Source organism: Canis lupus, chromosome 2 (genome assembly GCF_011100685.1).
Source record: "Canis lupus familiaris isolate Mischka breed German Shepherd chromosome 2, alternate assembly UU_Cfam_GSD_1.0, whole genome shotgun sequence".
NCBI lineage: Eukaryota > Metazoa > Chordata > Mammalia > Carnivora > Canidae > Canis > Canis lupus.
The window spans coordinates 19894857-19914145 of NC_049223.1; the positions used below are offsets into that span (position 1 = coordinate 19894857).

Genomic DNA, 19289 nt, shown 5'->3' on the forward strand with positions numbered 1-19289 from the left:
ATGGGAATGGGTTAGGGAATAGAGCTACAGTTGATTGAATTTGAACCTGTGGTATATGACAATTTTTGTTATGTAATATGAAAAAAAAGTTTAACAAATAACTTAGGATAAGTGAGGGATCAGTTAAAATATAAGTATCAAATGTATTTATAAGTTAATACATTTATTATTATAATAATTAACATTTTACCAAAGTAATAATGGTAAGTTATTATTATTACTACTACTACTACTACTATTATTATTATTATTATTATTATTATTATTATTATGAGAGAGTTAGCATGCATAAGCAGGGGGAGTGGCAGAGGGAGACAGAATTTTCAGCTGGCTCCCAGCCCAGGGCAGAGCCCAACTTGGGGCTTTGTCTCATGACTCTGAGATCATGACCGGAGTCGAAACCAAGAATCAGACACTTAACCGACTGAGCTACCCAGGCACCCTGAAACACCAGTATTGATTAATTTTTTCCAAAATGAGGGTAATGTGGATCATATCATTTCAGAAGTGTTTGTTGTTGGACACCTTTTATTTTTCTCAAGAATGGATATTCTTTTCTCCAACCTATCTGAATCATGTCACCTAAAATCCAGTTTTTCTAAACTTAAAATTTACAAGTTTATATGACAAAGTTAATTTCTTGGTACTTTGAATACATAATGTGTTTTTTTAGTTCAAAGTAACTATGATAATTTCTTACATTACACCATGCTTTACAGTTTCTGGAAGTCCTGTTTAATCCTTGCAACAAACATGAGAGATAACAAAGGATAAATGTAGTTTTCCTTATTTTAATAGATGAGGAAAATAAGGCACAGCTCAGATTTGATTTAACCAGTATTATCCAGTTTGTAATGATGATCCAGGTCTTTCTATGGGCTTTTGTTTACTTGAGAGCCTAGAATTATGGAGGCAGAAGTTAAAAATTGGTTTGAATGATATAGATACAGAGTAAGTCATGTAAGAGTAAAATATGGGAAAATTACGAAGAGGTTCATGGCTCAGGTTTAAATTAGTTAAGAGGTATAAAACAGATTTCTCTGTCTTCAGTACTATGAAATGTGATACAAAATTACATATTTAGGATTAGATGGCTAATTTCAGATCTAATCAGAAAAAAACATTTTGTGAAAAGACAATTCCTTTTAAAGATAGGAAATATTGAATACATGAATACAAGAGAAATAACTATATCCTAAAAAATTTAAATTCAAGTGAAACCTTATTGTAAAGGGAGAAGCCTACTTAGCTTACTCCTATTTTAGAATACTTAATTTACATTTAGTTGACTTTATTTCATTTTGTGCCCTAATAGCCTTTGTTCATTATCACTTAACACAGTCAAACATGTATACTGTAATTATACAGAATATTAATGTAATTAAACAGAATTTGGAATACAGCAGATCTGCCTAGAATTCTCTCCATGAGGTTTTTATATCTAGCTTACAAAAGCAACTCACTATAATGCTTTTCAGCTATAAGTCCCACTCATGAATCTTGAAAACTACATTACATTATTAGTAATTCTAAGGAAGGTAAGAATGCATTACTGATTCATGTTTATTACATACCCCGAAGTTTGACAGAACCTAAGTTCGCCTCTACCCTTAGGCCCAACATCAGGGATCCTTTCCTTATTTCTAGTAGGAACAGAGCTAGACGGACTGGGGGACCTCTTGGCTGTATCTCCTGTTCTAGGTTGGACCTCTGTTTGGTTATCTTGACATGATAACCAGCACCATCAGATCTCATTTGTCCTTATTAAATTTGTTCTGTGCATTGTACTGTTTCTCATCCTCCCCGTAGCCTGTTGTCTATTCTGTTTCTCCCATGCTGCTGTGTATCGATGGAGAAAATTGTGGTCAGCATCTGCACAAATGTAGTCCTCAAACCTTAGCTGAGCCCTCAGTGTTTGTCTCAGTTCTTTATCTTGTCAGCCTTTCTTAACGTTTTTCAGAATTAACATTCTCCTCAATTTTCTCTCGTTCCCCTCATTCTTACTCAGTAATATCACTTCCTCTTTGCCTGTATATATAATTTAGAAGCCTGTTAAGATTCACTTCTAGGCCAGTGGCTCTGAAGATTTTGAACTCCAGGCCGTATTATACTCTGAAAAATTATTAAGGACTTCAATATGAAAAATAAAATTAATGAGACCTGAGGTATTGTTTTACATTCCTGTAAATCTCTTTGATGTCTGGCTCATTAGAAGATAGCTGGATCCTCACATTTACTTTCTGTTCAGTCTGTTGCGGTCATGTTGTTAGGAAGTGTAGAAAATCCAGCCTCACAAAGATTGTAATTGGTAAGGTGAGAGTCTTACAACAGCCTTTTCAGATAATTGTGGCCATCTGTCTTTGCTACTACACCACAACTTGACAGGTGGTAGTTTCTTAGAGGTTATTTGCAATATGGAATCTGAGCCACATGAATTCATTGGGAATTCATTCCCAATGAATGAATTTTTTGTACTCTGTTAAATTGAAAACCATTGGTTTTGTCTTATATTTTGAGTGGACCTTTACTTGAGCATTTATTTCTAACACTGTGCATTAGTTCTTTAGGAGTCATTGGTCCACTGGTTTCTGCTGACATTTCCAAATGATAATACATTCCTTTTGACAGTATCAACAGTCCTATTACTATCACCACTGGTGTCATTAGAAAAATATCTAAGAATTGAGTCACTGTGTCAAGTTCACGGTGCTGGATGCGGGTTTTCCAAAATTTTAGTTATTGCTTGAAAGCCTGAAATTTTATCACTGGCAAAAATAACTGTCAGTTATTTTCCTTGAAGTATCAAGCTCACATCCTTCACTTCATTCACTTCTGAGAAAGGGTTTGCCACAAACCCAAGTCTGAGTAATCATAGTCTGTCAGTAGCCTCTCAGAATAAAAACAGTGCTCTACAAAAAAGTACTTCCAGCTTGCAATTCCGAAAATTACACACATGCTTTTTCTTGAGACAAAGATCAGTCATCATCAAGGTATGTAGCAGAGGTGCTTTATGGATAGTTGCCATTTTGTCATGCAGAATATTTTTTAAAAGAACACTTTATTCAAGGTCAAGATTTAATAAAAGTAGCATCAGTAAGGGCATTCTTTAGTTAAATGGCTTTTTCTTTATGTTTGAAAGAGGGTGGTTTTATTTACCAGGATGGTGACTGCTAGTACAGTTAATGACACTGCCTTCATGTGTTCTAAGACACCAACAGTAACACCCACCATTGCTATTGTACCGTTGCTATGAATGTCAAGTGTAAAGGTCAAATAATGTCTTAGTATCCTCATATCCTTATGAGAATTATTTTTACCTCTAGTAGATCCCTTGAAAGGGTTTCAGATTTCCAAGGTTCTGTAGACCACACTTTGAGAACCTCTTTTTATCCAGTCCCGTCTCCTGCCTCCATCACTACACCACCACTCTTTCAAGACTTGGAGTCTTTAAACGTCCTCCTTCTCATATAATCACTCTTCTCTTTTTAAACTCATGGCCCTCAGTCTATATAAATAATAATTCTTTATCCAGCTACCCTTTTCAGGTTACCATTTTTTTTACAATAATTTTTACCATTATTTTTGTCCAACCTAGAACAGGAGATACAGCCAGGAGGTCCCCCACTGCATCTAGCTCTGTTCCTAATGGAAATAAGGAATGGTTTAAAAAAAAAAAAAAAAAAAAGGTGAATCTCTTCACTTGTTTAAAAGTAGATCGCATTTACTTTTTGTCCTTGGATTCTGAATCACACCTCAACCCTTTAAAGTGGTTTTTCTCTCCAGTGCTCTAGGTTTCTTTTTTTGTATTTTCAGTAATGTGCTTAATCCAGTGTTTTAATTTATGTTTTTACTCAGTAGCATTTGTAGCAAATGACTACTCTTTACTTCCTGGAGGACTTCAGTGTGTTTGTTTTTCTCTTACCTTTCTAATCTTTGTCCTTTGCTCACTCAGCCTCTGCTTATTTTTTAACGTGCCCAACTCTGTCATCTTCGCTTTACATGTTCTCATTTACTTTGACTGCCATGTTGAAGATAATTCAGATTGCTGTGTTTAATCCTAATCCCAATTCCATCATCTTTGTTTTGCATTATCTCCTTTACTTTGACTGCCATGTTGAGGATGATTCAGATTGCTGTGTCTGATCCTAATCCCTGCCCTGAGTTCCAGACCCATATTTCCCCACTTCTAAATGTTGCCAAGTGGTTATCTCACAACTAAACTTGGCATACCTAGAAACAAAATCCTCCGCTATCTTTCCTTGCAGCAGTCCAGAGAGCATGAAGTACACAATATACTAGGAAAACAGTAATAAGAGAACAGGCAAGATACATGTAAGGCAAATAATAAGTAAATAAGCAATAATATAATATAGTAATCACAGATTATGAAAAATACTGGTTGTGCTGGGGATGGTAGGAGAGACCTACTTAGGTAGGATTATCAGGGAATATCTCTGAGGAGTTAACACCTAAAATGAGTCCTTAAGAATGAAAAGGGAAAAAAAAAGAATGAGAAGGATTCAGCTTTCTGAAAAGAGAAGGGGAAATGAATGGAGAAGGAATAGAGCTAACATAAAGATCTTGGGATGTTCTAAGGTCACTGTAGATAAAGTGAGAGTGAACTGAAGAAATGTGGGTTTGATAGTTATGGTGTCTTTTAAAGACATGAAAAGGAGTTTGACTTTCATTCTAATTGCCATGAGAAGCCACTGAAACGTATTAAGCAGGTTATGATAACATCTGATTTCCAAGTCTACCATATTCCTTTGGTAACTCTATGGTGAACAAATGACGATGGAGTGGGATCGGTGGGGAAGAATGAGGACATCTCATTGGAAACTCTTAACGGTACTCTAGGTGAGAGATGACAGTGGTTTAAACTTCAGGGTAGATCAGAGATGGGCTACAAATGGACATCTAGAAATCACGGTTTGGGGTCTTGAACCAAGAAGATCTTGCCTTAAAGTGACAGAGAAAGGTTAGCAAGTGTTTCAAGTGCAGGGCACAATATATTCAAAAAGGGTAAAAAACCTGAAAGAAAATAGATATTTGAGGACCTGAAAGAATCTCAGCCTGAAGTCTAAGAGGAAGAATGGTAAAGGATGAGTTAGGAGATTTAGGTAGAAACCAGATCATACAGGACACGTTAAGTAAATTAGACTCTGTTTATGTCTAGAGTTGTAATCTGGGCTGTATTTGAGGATTCCCTGATTATAACCAGTAATGGGAATCTTGGGAGTAGATGAGTTACCCAAGGAGAATGTATGAAATGAAAAGAACATAGATCCTAAAGCCAAGACATGAGGAACATTAGCTTTGAAGAGGAGTTGACCGAGGGGATGGAGAAGAAACTGAAAAGGGAAATTTGTAACAAGAGGGACCAGTAAAGCCAAGGGGCAAGGTTTTTCAGAAGAAATCTGTGGTTAGCATTTCAGATGATTCTCTGGAGAGTAATTGAGAAGAGCTTGTGAAATCATCTGTACTGTTCATTGACCGAGTTGGTGAGAATGAATTTGGTGCAGTCATAGGTTGAAAACCAAATTTTGAGGGTTGAATAAATTGTGAGGTAAGGAGATTGAGACAGTGCATTTAGACAACTAAGTGGGCTTTGAAAGGGTGGTGGTTGGAGTTTGGGGTGGGTTTTTTTCTTTAATGGTCAACTGAATTTTTTTAAAAATTTAGACTTAACTTTTTTAGAGAAGTTTAAAGTTTATAGCAAACCTGTGGGGAAGCTACAGAAATTTCTCACATACCTCCTACTCCCACAGCATGTATAGGCTCTGCTATTATCATTACCCCCCACCAGAGTGGAGTATTTGTTAATAAATGAACCTGCATTGACATATCATCATCACCCAAGGTCCATAGTTTACAGCTCAGTCTTGGTGTTCTACATTCTCTGGGTTTGGACAAATGTATAATGACATTTATCCATCATTATGGTTTCATAGTATTTTCACTGCACTAAAAGTCTTCTGTGCTTTGCACATTCATCCCTCTTCCTCTCTCCCTCCACCAATCCCTGGAAACTACTCATCTTTTTACGGTTTCCATAGTTTTGCCTTTTCCAGGATATCATATAGTTGGAATCATATGGTATGTAGCCTTTTCCAATTGGTTACGTCCCTGAGTAATATGCACTTAAGGTTTCTCCATGTCTTTTTGTGACTTGTGAGCTCATTTATTTTTTAGTGCTGGATTATAGTTTGTTGTTTGGATGTACCACAGTTCATTTACCCCATTCACTTACTGAAGGACAGCTTAGTGGCTTCCAAGTATTAGCAATTATGAATAAAGGTGCTAGAAATATCTCTGTGGAGGTTTTTGTGTTGACATAAGTTTTCAGCTCTTTACTCAAAGTGCTTTTGATGGATTCTTAAGGAGGATTTTTTTGTTTATAAATATGTAAGATACATGTTTAAGTCCTATTTGAAAGAGAGGGATTGAAAGGTTAAGAGAGAGGAGGTGGGATGGAATAGGATCCTCTATGCTATTTCTTATCTCAGTTGCTCTCACCTGGTGTCTCAAGCTAGAAACTTCAGTCTGCTCTAATTTCTTTGCCCCACTTGCACATGCTCATCAAATCTTAATTTTTACCATAGGAAATACTGTTTAGGTGCAGTTTCTTCTCTCCACACTAATGTGAATTTTATTAAGTTGATACCATCTCCATATGGCTGTTCAAACAGTCTCCTCCCCATTTTATTCCTTTAAAAAAGAGGGGAGAAAACAGTATGATCATATTACAGTTCAGTTAGGACTTGTCATGGTCTGGCCCTTCCCACTATTAACCTCTTGTCCGCTTTCCCTCTTCCAATGTACCATCTTCCCCATGCTACCCCCATACTATCCCTCAGCTATATTAAATTTTCCTCTGCCCCATAAACTTGCCCTGCTCTCACCAAACCTTTTTCCTTTTAATAAAGGTGTTTTCTTCACCTAAAAATCATTCCTCATCTTCATCCTTGCAAATTCCTATTAAAAATCACCGAGTCCCCTGTTGTGACTTGACTCAGAGTAAATCATTCCTTTCTGTATCCAATAATACTGTATTCATACTTCTGTTTTATGTTCATTTGTTCATCTGTCTGTGTTCACCTGTATCATTGGCTCCTGTAGACCAGACACTCTGTCATTCATGCATACATGCTGGATGCTTGCTGTAGTATCTTAGGTTCATTAAATGTTTGTGGGATGAATGACTAAAACTACAACAGTTAGTGAAACTTTACGTATTCCAAGCATATTGGAATTGGAAACCATCATTTTAAAGATAACTAGACAGAGATCTAGGGAGGCGAAATGATTTCCCAGCAGTGTTACAGAGAGCGTCTGTCACTCAGTCCTCTGGACTTCTGGCCCTGTGCTATCTGTAGGAACATCTACGGGTCACTCTCAGTCAGTGCTGGCTGGGTAATAGCGAAATTAAGATAGAGCTGGTTTGAACACATTCACTGTCTATGATGCCATTTAATTTTTAGTTTATACAATATGACTCAAAGATTGAAATGCAAAAAGATTCTGTATGGAAAGGGTCCTAAAAATTCTGGTTGAATTCAGTAGATAGACTCATCTTTCTTCAAATAAGTTATTTAATTTAGTGTTCTTTTACAGAGGTCCACACTTTATCCCCCTAGTCCATTTAGAGGGATTCCTAGGTAACAAAATTTTGTGTGTGCATGTGAGAGAGAATGAGAGAGAGTGCGTGCGTGTGTGTGTATGTGTGTGTGTGTGTGTCTGTTTACATGCATTTGGGGCACAGGGATGGGAGCATAGGCTCCAGATCTTTTTTCAGAGGGTTCCTTGATTCCCCCCCACCCCCCCGAAAGTTAAGAACCATTGTGCCTAAATAATTTGGAGATATTTTGCTTTTGTAATAAGTGATCTTTCTCAAGCAAAGTACATTAAAAATTCTTTGGGCTGCTGTTTGAATTACATTTTTAATCTTTGCTACTTGCTTTCATTTTTAGGGTTTGTGTTTAGTGAATCAGAGGGATCTGCATTAGAACAGTTTGAAGGTGGCCCCTGTGCTGTTATTGCACCTGTTCAGGTAACATAGACTACTTTACCAACTCCTTAGAGGGACATGTTCAAACGTTTCATACTTGACTTTTCATTTTCTAAACTGTCTATATGTAATGAGATATGATCAGTTATCTCTTTTGTTCATGTAAATTACTATAAATATCCAAAATAAAAAGTGAATTCAGAACATGGGCAGGTTATACAGCAATAGCCTTTCAGCTGTTTTTATTGTCAAGAAAACGTAATATGTGTTCCCTGACATTCAGAAAACGAGGAATTAATGATAATGACCTCTTTCTAATACAGTGATCCTGTCAAGTTATGATTTTTTATGCCGTTGTTAGGTATATCATAGCAATAGTATTATTTTCATTTCTTTATGTAAAAATGATTTTCCTACAAAGTTGAAGATCAGTTAATATCTTCATGCTCTAAAACCCTACACATTTTAAAAATAAGTTGTATTTTATAGTTGTAGGCTGTAGCTTTGGCTTTTAAAATAAAATCGTAACAACTGACTTCAGAATTTCCACAATTTTTTTAAAAAGATTTTTTCTTTGCACAAGATAGTGTTAATCTGAATATATGTGTATGATTTTGCATCCTAATGTGTTGTTCAAATTTCAAAGGCTGATTTGCTGCAAATGTTACGTAGTTAAAACCATGAATTGAATTTTCAGTTTACTTTAATACCTAAATTGTCTGAACAGCAGTGTCATTTCACAACTGTGCTAAGAAGAGCTGGAATTTATTATGTTTTAATCAGCACGTTTTGAAAATACATATTTAATGTGATATATATTATTCATTGGGCATAAAGAATGCATTCCTGAACTGTTAGCTGCAAAATAAATTTGTCTTATACCCCACATTATTAAATTAAAAATTTATATGATTCCAAAATATATCCTTTATGGATCATCATTTTATTTCTTCAAAGGGCAAAATTGATTTTTTTTTTTTTTTGCTTTAGTGGAATTATAAAAAAAATTAAGAAAAATTTGAATGTTTGAATGTTGCCTGGGAGTTACTTAATATAAATTTAACTGTAAATTAGTAGTAGAGTTGTTATACTTTTAGGCTGGGGCAGTTTTGGTTGCTAGCAGAATCTTATCTGAATTTGAAGATTCCTTGTCCTGTCTGTATTTAAATTAGGTTATATTGACACTGCCCCTACTGGATTTTTACTAAAAGTCTATTTTTACTAAAAGTCTATTTAACTATATTGTTAAATGCGAGATGTACCACAGGAGTCCCCTGTTTTATAAAATTCAGTATATTTCCACAATGATAGCTATTTTTGCAAGGGATGATTGTAATGTTCAAAGCCCTCTTGTATCTTTGAGGTGGTAATTTAGTTTCATAGTTACATAAATCTTTTCAATCAGAAGAATTTTGTGTTTTTTAAAAATATTTCAATGTAAAAGTCAGAACTACACCATTGAGCCTAATGAAGGGAAATGAGCAAGTCCTAGATATTAAAACTTTTTTAAACTATAAAAATTAGAACATGATACTCTTGCCAAAAGAATAGGCATATTATGGAACCTAGTAGTTAATGCAGGAGTAGACCACGTTACATATAGCAATTTACCGAGAATTTATTATGTATCATGATAAAGAGGTAACTATAAATCAGTGGTAGAATAAAATGAAATTTGATGAATGTCACTGATAAGAGTGGTTGCCAGTTTGAGGGGAAAAAACTGAATGTAGGTCATCTGATACCATGTACCAAATATGTTCTTGGTACAATATTTAGCCACAGAAAAACAAATGCTACTATATTGTCAACACTAAGAGAAAGGGTGAGGTCCAGGCTCAGGAAAATATTTGCAGTGACTATTAGCATTAAGTGGATATTGTTTTTCTTATACAATGAACGTGTACAAATTGGTTAGAAAAACACTAAAACTCTAGTGGTGAAATAATGTGTATGCAGTCATAACAGGTGGAATAATGATGGACAGCCAAAGAATCATGATGTTCATCCTCACTAGGAATCCATAAAAGTACAAATAAAACAGTAACTAGATTCTATTACTTACTCTAAGTTTTAAATATAAAATAATTGCCAGTGCATGTAAGAGTAGGATGATGCTGGCATATTCATATTGCCATATAGTACATTTGTACTTTGATTTGGGGAAAGAATTTACATTATAACAGGAACCATAATGCAGATTTTTTTTGACAAAATCATTGTATTTCTGTGAGTCTTTCTTAAAGAAGTAATCCTTAATATGGAAAAAAGTTGTATTCAGTATGAAGTTTTTATATTTATAGTAGTAAAAGAAAAAATTTATAAACCTAATGTACTGTAGTTTAAATGTGAAATAAGGTTTGAGTAAATTTTGATAGCTCAATCGGCAATTAGAGATTAAGAATTATAGTTATGAATCCTGTGGGAAAACAGAAAAATGGGAAACATAATCACATACCCATTATGCTTCTCACTTGTAATAAAAATTTAAAGCAGGTATAAAAGAAAGACTGGAAGGAAGCATATCAAAGTATAACAGCGATCGTATTAGTGGTGAAATAATGGGTATCCCACCTCACTTTTCCCAAGTTTTGTAATCTAGTTATATTCCTCAGTTTTATGGTTATTACCATACTAGGGAAAAGTTAGAAGCCCTTATTTGTAGTATTTGTAGAATTTACTTCTATTAAGAATGTTAGACTATTCCTTAGTTTTTTGTTCAAGCACTTTGAAATGATTGCTTATTAGGTGCCAGGTACTGTGCTAAGTGCATTATGTAGATTATTTCATATAATCCTCACTGCAACCTTTTAAAGTTTATGCTATTATTATTTTTGGTTAGTAAAGTAGTGGAACCAAGATGCACCCCTAGGTGTGTCTGACCTCTTAGCAATACACTACAGCTTTCAAACATGTGAGAAGCGTCAAAGAACTTCTTTCTTGGATCTGCCCCCTGTAGATTCAGATACAGTAGGTGGAGCCTAAGGATCTTCATTTTTAATAAACAAGTCAGGTGACTAGGATGGAAATGATCTTTCAACTGCATTTTGAGAAGGAAACACTATACTGAGCTGCTTTCTATCAATTCATGAGTGTAACATAGTTGACGCACTTAAGGAAAGTGAGAAAGCAATTTGTTTTTTCTTTTGAATCTTACAGTTTTTTTAGTTAAACCAGGAATTTAGGAACTCCTTATCTTATAATAAAGTGATGAGTCTCTTTATTCTCATATCACAAGTCAGAACTAATAGAGCAGAACCACCTTTGTATTTTGATTTCTTTTCCCCCAAGGAATCTAAGAGAAATGTAGTCTTTTCCCTATTTCTAGAGTCTTCACTTTGTGAATGAGCAGTAAGTTTCTTTAATTTTCAGGTTCTGTGTCTATTGTTTTGAGTCAGTTATTCTATTTGCCAGAAAATACATATTATGAAAGAAGAATTTTATGGATCTAGAATCAAGTTTATAGTAGTGTATTCTGAATAATATGCTCATTTACCATTGAATGTGAAGGGAAACTATCTGAATTTTTTTTAGCACTATTAAGTAGATAATAAAGGAGGTACAAATTAGGGTTGTTTTTTTTTTTCTATTTTAAAATAAAGGAAAATGAAGGTATGCTTATAATGCATTCTAATAACTATTGCTTTAATTGTATAAAGGCATTTCTTTTGAAGAAGCTCCTGTTTTCTTCAGAGAAGTCTTCTTGGAGGGATTGCCCAGGTATGATAGTGGTCTTCTATAAATTTTTCCTTCACCTTCTAATTTATAGATGATCTATGCAGCTTTCATTGGCATTAGTTGAACTGAAATTATTTATTTTAAAAAGTAAACTATAAATGGGATTTTTTTCTTGAGATTTATTTTTTTCAGTGTTTCAGAAAGTTCTGTGACTCCAAATTTTAATGTGTATACTCAGAAATTCCATTTCCCCAAGACTTCTAAGACAGAATAATAGAACAAAGGGCAAAACATTTGGCCTCTCACTAAAAGGTTGGGCCATTTCCTTGAACTGTTGAATGACAGTATGGGGTAAGGAAGAGTCCTTTGTGTTTTGTCTTAGCTCTGAGCAAGAACTCATAGTTATCTTTGTAATCCTGCAACTTTTAGGACTGTGCCTTACACAATGCAGATAATACTGCAAATAACTCTGGATTAAATCGCAAACGAAGCTGTCCTAGCATCTGCAATATGATTAGGTCAGAGAGCTGTGTGGTGCTGCCTGATAATAACAAACATTTGCTTAGTACTTGACAGTTCACAAAGTCTTTCCTTCCCTAAGTGAACAATTTCGGGTGAACCTCACAATGACTTCTGGAAGAACATGGGATATATTCTAATCCTAGTTTGGTATATAAAAGCAAAAACTGTTTCCATTCCAAACCATACCCATAGAATCTGTTGATTGTAAATTTAGGAGTTAAAGTGTCATTCGTGTCTTTTTTATTAATTAATAGCTGAAATGCAACATAAATTTTAGTAGAAAAGAAACCAAGAATACTATTAACATCAGTGTTTTATTGGTAAAATTTATAATATTTCTTGCATAGAAATATATTCACATTGATAAAATATATAGCATTGTTATAAATGTAAATGTCATGGTGGTTATAAAATAAAATGACATAATTCCTGCCTTCAAAAAACTGCTCATCTATTAAAAGAAGTAAAATTCTCCCCATAGCATAAAATTTTACATAGGGTACACATACACATCTTGTCCCATTTGAAAGTTTCAGGGGGCAGCGCTGCTTTTGGAGAGCTATACTGCTTGAAAATGGAAGGTGGCTAAGTCTCAAGAACAAATTATCTGAGCATTTTTCTCATTGCCCTTTTCTATAGAGGTCTAATGTTCAGATCACCGCAGTCTAGTATCAGGAGTTTCTATATTATGCAACATAACCATGATGGCATCTGCTGATGTCATGAATTGTGGTATTGTATATGCTGTGTGTTACCTCATTATCCTTACCCTGTGGGACAAGGAGATCAAAGATTAGACTAACTCAGAAATGAGGAAAAAATAGAAGTCTCAGCAGACCCTCACAATGTGCCTGGTTCTGACAGGAAAGGAGACCTCAGGGCTCCCGTTGCAGCCTAAGGAAGGGGAAAGATCAGTATCAGGTTATTCCAAGTAATGTATATATTCTTCCTCCTAATTTTTAATTCTTCATTTTTCAGCATTCTTTTTCTAATTAATGGCAATATTTAATAGTGATGACATTTTAACCCTCAAGCACTTTTTTTTTTTAATGTAAGATTGGTTACTGGGGGGAGGGGAGGAATCTTCCACTTAAAATGCTTGATTTTCATTATTAAAACATTCTTAATATTGTTATCCATGATAGGATTTTTTTTTCAAATAAAATCATTATAACTGATACTTTGGTTATTTTTAGAGGAAGAGCGGAAAGAACTCCTTTGTCATACCTTATGTGATATTTTAGAAAGTGCTTGTTGTGACAACTCTGGATCTTACTGCCTGGTTTCCTGGTTAAGAGGAAAGACAACCGAGGAAACGGCTAGTATTTCTGGGAGTCCTGCAGAGTCTAGTTGCCAAGTGGAACATTCTTGTAAGATACATTTTTATTTCCTGAAGTAATTTCTTGTATCTTTGTTGTAATGAAACTACTGAAAAATTAAAAGATATATATTTAAAATTTTCATAATACATCTTTTTTAGCCTAAGCTTAATTGATGAGCCTTAATATTTTTCATTTCCCTGTCAGTTATTTTAGTTGCTGGAGGATATTGCACTTGTGTATCTTGCATTTTTGGAAAAAAGAAAGGAAATGCATCTATTAAACTTTTTAAAAAATTTTAGTTAATTTCTGCTTGATGAAAAAAAAAAAATTTCTGCTTGATGACCCTCTCTGAGCTTTGGAATTCTCATTTAGAAAGTTTGAAGAACATAATCCTACATACTTTAGTTTTAGATGCTTTAATGTTGGTGTTTGTTTTTTTCTTTCTTTCCTTTTTTTTTTTTTTTTTTTGGTATTGGAAAAGGGATTTTTGGACATAAGAAAATTTCTTAAATATCTTTGGTTTCTTAGAGCAAAGATGGGGGCATTATTCTTCATTACATTTTGTTTGGTTTCCTCCTGAATTTTTTGGACATTGTGTAATACAGTCTACATGTAAGGATTATTTTAAGGTAGTTTTATAAAAGGGATTTTATTCCTTCATTCAAGTTTTTCATTATTGGGGATTTCTCTTTAAATAATAGCTACTCTTATTCATAAAAAACATATATTCTGTGGATTTTTTAGCCTTTGAAAATTCTTATGTAATTGACCTCAAAACTGCCAGAATGAACTAGTAAAATGGAGACTTCTGGTTGTACTGAAGCTAGGTAAAGAGTTGCTTTTCTGTTTTTCTTTTCAGGAATTATCTTGCTAGTATGTGACTTTTGATAATTGGTAGCTCCGTGTGCTTATATTGAAAAAGTGACTTATTCTACCTATGATGCATTCTGTTAACTATCATCTCTGCAGAAATTATTTTTAAAGAAATTGGACACCTGATTTATAGAGAGTACGTTTTGATTACTCATGATACACATCTCAATTTCCATGTAGGATTATCCCTAAGGTATTACTGTCTCCACAGGCTGAAATGGCTCTGATAATGTCAGCGTCTTCTTTCTCTGCAGTGATAGTGGCAAATTCTCATAGTACATTTGCAAAGAATAATTTTTAAAATTTAAACAGTTGAATGACGTTTCCTTTTTAGGCCTTTCAAACATAGCCTTTCAAAAAGGATTTAACATACTTTTAGAGTTGATGATGACAGCTGAAGAAAACAAGTGGAAAATATTTACAAGGATGGTAGTCAAAAATCTTAAGATTGGTTTTAAAGTATTTTTCAGGTTTTACTGGGTTGCGTGGAAGCATGTTTAATAGTTGTATTTAGGACATGAAACTTCAGACAGAGGAAAGTTGTTTTAAAAAATTTTTTAAAAGTTGTTGAAAGAATATCCTCTTAAAGCCAATCTATATATTAATATGCAAAAAAAAAATAGTAAGATCTTCTCTTTTAACATTTTTCATTTGTATTTTTGTAGTACACTCTGAACTTAACCATGGGGTATACTGTACATTTCTGTAGTTAGAGGTTAAATTGCTCTAGGTTAAATAGCCTCATAATGTATTCACTTTGGTATGTCAGTAACTAGGTGGGCATGTTAGATTTAGTTCCTCTTCAGAAAACATATTTTAGTAGTTTTCCACTTTGCTTTGCCTTATTTTAAAAGTGGACATGAAATCAAGCCGTATATTAAATCTGTTCTTAGTACTGTAAAAATTTTTAAAGTTTTGTTAACTGAAAATTTGAGAATTTGCCTTAGATGTTGACAATGCAAAGAACTTACATTACAGTTTTTATTCCGTATAACAATCTGTTTTACCTGTTCTTTCCTTTGTTCCCAGCTATGTTCTTTTTCTTGTGTTTTATATTTTTTCACCATCCTGCCTGCTAAGCTTTTTATTTTGCTTGCCTCTTTTCTCTAAACTATCTTTATGTCTACTTTCATAGTATATACCCAGTAAAATTATTTAGGTAATCAAGCACTGCAAAGCAATTAGTACAATTTGGAAAAGGTTAGGTCGAATTTTTATTTTATCCTGAAATTTTTACATGTGAACTGTTTTCTCCCTTGTCAATAGTACATTGTGCTCAAACATTAATTTCATTGGCTTGTGTGGTGTGTGTAGTTTTTGGCTTTTGGTAACGCACACTTGTTTGCAGTAGTGAATACTCAGGTTCAGTTTCAGTTTGTTTCCCACACAAATCAAAAGCTTATTGAAATTAACCCATTGGACTGGTAAAAATTTTTAAAAATAGTTTAAAACATTTGAAAATTAAAATGATTTTGAAAGGATAGCCTAATGAAACCTTTTTAATCGTAATTCAAAAAATCCTGATTTTGAATTCATGATGAATTAATTTCTTTCGTTCTCAAGTAAGAATTAATATTTAAAAGTACTAAGATTTGCTTTATAAAATATATATAAAATTGTTCATTGTGACAAATTTTTTAGAGTAGGCATTTTGATTCATGTATGAGAGCTTTAAAGATGTTATTTTTGTAAAGGGAGCCAAGACTCTCTGGATTCAGATCTCAGCTCTGCTTGTTGTTTGGTGGTGCTCTAGGGAAGCTTCTTCTCTGCCTCATGTCCTCTTCTATAAAATGGGGATAATTGTGTTGTTAGAGGACTGAATGAGATAAGGCATGTAGCACATTTAGAAGGAGGCCTGGCATGCAGTATAGAGTGCTGCATAAATATTATCTTGGATTTAAATGATTTCTTTCCTTTGTTATTTTTTAAATTTGTAATTGTACTGTATTAATCATAATCTAAATAAGTTACTGAAAACTTCTCTAATAATAGTTGTACAAACAAATGAGGAAACAAACTTAAAGCTGTTGTTGAACCTGTGTAGTTTCCAAGTGCTATGCCTTTTTATACACATTAGTTTAATAATAATTAAACATTAACCTACAGATTTTATATTATAAAGGAGGAAGATTAGCTATGATGATTTTATTTGGATCTATGAATTGAAAGATTATTTTAAAGTGCAGGACACATTTCAGTTGATGTGTGAAGCACTCTGTCAGTAATTTCTCTATTTTATATATTATCTTCGTATAACTGAATTGAAAATAAATGTTATTATTTAATCACCCTTCTACATTCTCAGTATTATACCCATTTTAGTTATAATCATGGTAACTAAGATGCTGAAATAGAAATTTGTGTAACAATAAAGTTGAAAACAAACAATTTTAAGGGAGTAAGGAAATAGGGAAAAATTTTGATTGCTTGAAAGTATTTACAGCCTGCTGTGTGTATCTTGTGTCATTTATTTGCCATGTGTAGTGCTGAAAAGTGTCTTTTATGTATAGCTGCCTTGGCTGTCGAAGAGCTTGGCTTTGAGCGATTTCATGCATTAATTCAGTAAGTAACATTGGAACATTTAAAATACTTACCTTGTGGACACATTGCCATTTTAAGTCTGTTCATACTTGGAAAGGTACTTAGATTTATGTACTTGAGGATTAATTTGTTACCAGTTTTTTAAAAAAAATAATTTCTAAATGTTTACTTAAATAAAACTGATTCCTAAATTAGCTACCAGAATGTGCTTTTCTATAATATTAAAAGCTTCTTCATCATTACAATGAAAAAAAACATTCTAGCTTAATGTTTCTCTGACCTGAAGGAATACAAAGATTTCTGATAGAATAAATATTTGAATTATTGTTTCTTGTTTACCAAAATATGCCTTCTGTGACTTTCATTAAAAGTGCCATATTTTCATTCATTCAACTTTTTAGTATAAAAGGTAAGGATAGCTATGTTGATAGAATTACAGGTGGCATTTGAAACATGACATTAATTTTTTTAAAAGAAGCCACAAATGTACACCTTATCTTTGGATTCAGATATTTATTACATAATTTTCAGGCTTTACAGAGTCAAGTTTTCTTTTTTCTTGAAAACTTCTTAGAGAGGGCTACTTCATTTTTAAAAATGTATAATTATTGTAGAATTTATTGATGCCAGACAGTTCACCTAAGTGTTGAAGAGTTTTCCTGCCAAGTAGGCACTGTGTTTTAATGGTATATATTTAGCAACATTTGTCAGCAATAGCTTTTGCTTTTAATGGCTAAATTTGTATTTGGAAATTTGAGACACAAATCTCATTTGTATGTATACAGTTTAATGTATAAGGTGATTTAAAAATTTTCCCATTTGTCAATGGAATTATTCTCATCATGGTACTAATACTTAATTCTTTTCTCCCCCCAGAAAAAGATCATTCAGAAGTTTATCAGAATTAAAAGATGCTGTCTTGGACCAGTATTCAATGTGGGGAAACAAATTTGGAGTGTTGCTTTTTCTGTATTCTGTGTTACTGACAAAGGTTTGTTTAAGATGCTTCTTCTGGCTTTTATCAGTTTGAATTTCATACTGTTTTTCATGTTCTAATAAGTAATTTTATTTTAGATACTGTTTCTAAATCTCAGAATAAAAATCTCTTGTGCCCATGATAAGGAATCATCAAGTTCTCTTTCCTCACCACTCACTTAGTACTTAACCACTTTCAAACTTGGTTTTACTCCCAGTCTTCTGTGTTATAGAGGTTATCAATCATGTTCTAATTATGAAATGCACTCAGTTCTTCTGAATTTTATTTTCTTTCATCTTCACAGTATCTGGCATTTGACCTTAATGCCTTCTGAAACTTTCTGACCCTCAGTCCCTCTCTTAACTTACCTGATAAATCACTGTGCCTTTGTATAATATCTCACAATCTCACCTCCCCCACACATACCTTTTTTTTTGATAGCTTCATTTTCTTCTTTATCTCCTGCTCCTTTCTTTCCCCTTCTAAAATTTTATATTCTGGAAATTTTCAGTCCCTGTCTACCATAGACTTTTACTTTTATGGGCATTTTAATCTCTCAACTTTTATGTGGATAATTCCAGTGTGTACATCTCCTGTCCTGCCTTTTTTCCCCAACTGCTAATCTATCTGTAGCAGTCTGTTTCAGTTGAGTATGCTGCTTGATTTACCATATCTGCTATCAGACTTCTTTCATTTGATAGATGTTTATTGGGCATTGACTCTATGCAGGCAACTAGAATTATAATGTAATATACATTTTTTAAAAAATAAATCCTCCAGTACTATAAAAAATAAATGGACACATTAATAATTCTACAATGGCACTGTTTTTTGGTGTTCATTTATTGCATGCACAAAGCATGAGGGGAAATAGAACAAGATATGTCTGAGTTATGGATTTGGTTTTTAGTTTTTGGGGACGAGGGGTTTGATGGAATCAAGAACAGACTTTCTCTAGTAAGGACCATGTGACAGAAGTAGTGTCTTGATGGATGAGGAAAAGTTTTCTAGATGAAAAGCTGTGGAAAGGTTTTCTGAGCCATGGAAACAGCAAGTATAAAGGCATAATAGATTGGGGGTTTAACACCAGAAGAACAATAAGGAGTTAAGTATTCCTGCAGCATAATACACCAGAAAGGCAGTGGTGAAAGATGAGATAGTACACTGATGTAAAAAGGCTCAGAACATGAAGGCCCTTGTATTCTCTGCAAAAAATAATTGCAATTTTACCTGGCCAAAATTAGAGCAAAAATTTTGGACAAGGTAATAGTAACATCTTTTCTGTTGATAAGTTTCCTTAAATTGAGGTGAGAGTTGCGTGGGAGGGAGTTGGTGATGGGGTAGGAGACCAGAGTCAGGACTATAAGAA

The 19289-nt window shown here is 33.7% G+C and overlaps 1 protein-coding gene across 4 annotated transcripts in view; it reads left to right on the forward strand.

Annotated features, from left to right (window-relative positions):
* Window positions 1-19289, forward strand: part of MINDY3 (MINDY lysine 48 deubiquitinase 3) — an 84067-nt gene that overhangs the window by 4572 nt on the left and 60206 nt on the right. For 2 of the 4 annotated variants that reach the window (XM_038530012.1, XM_038530013.1), the window contains exons 2-6: window positions 7971-8050; window positions 11668-11728; window positions 13405-13578; window positions 16914-16965; window positions 17821-17935. In XM_038530012.1, coding sequence (XP_038385940.1) covers window positions 7971-8050; window positions 11668-11728; window positions 13405-13578; window positions 16914-16965; window positions 17821-17935 — 482 coding nt within the window. Of the gene's footprint in view, window positions 1-7970; window positions 8051-11667; window positions 11729-13404; window positions 13579-16887; window positions 16966-17820; window positions 17936-19289 lie in introns of those variants that run through there. The other 2 variants (XM_038530014.1, XM_038530015.1) reach the window with 2 other exon arrangements.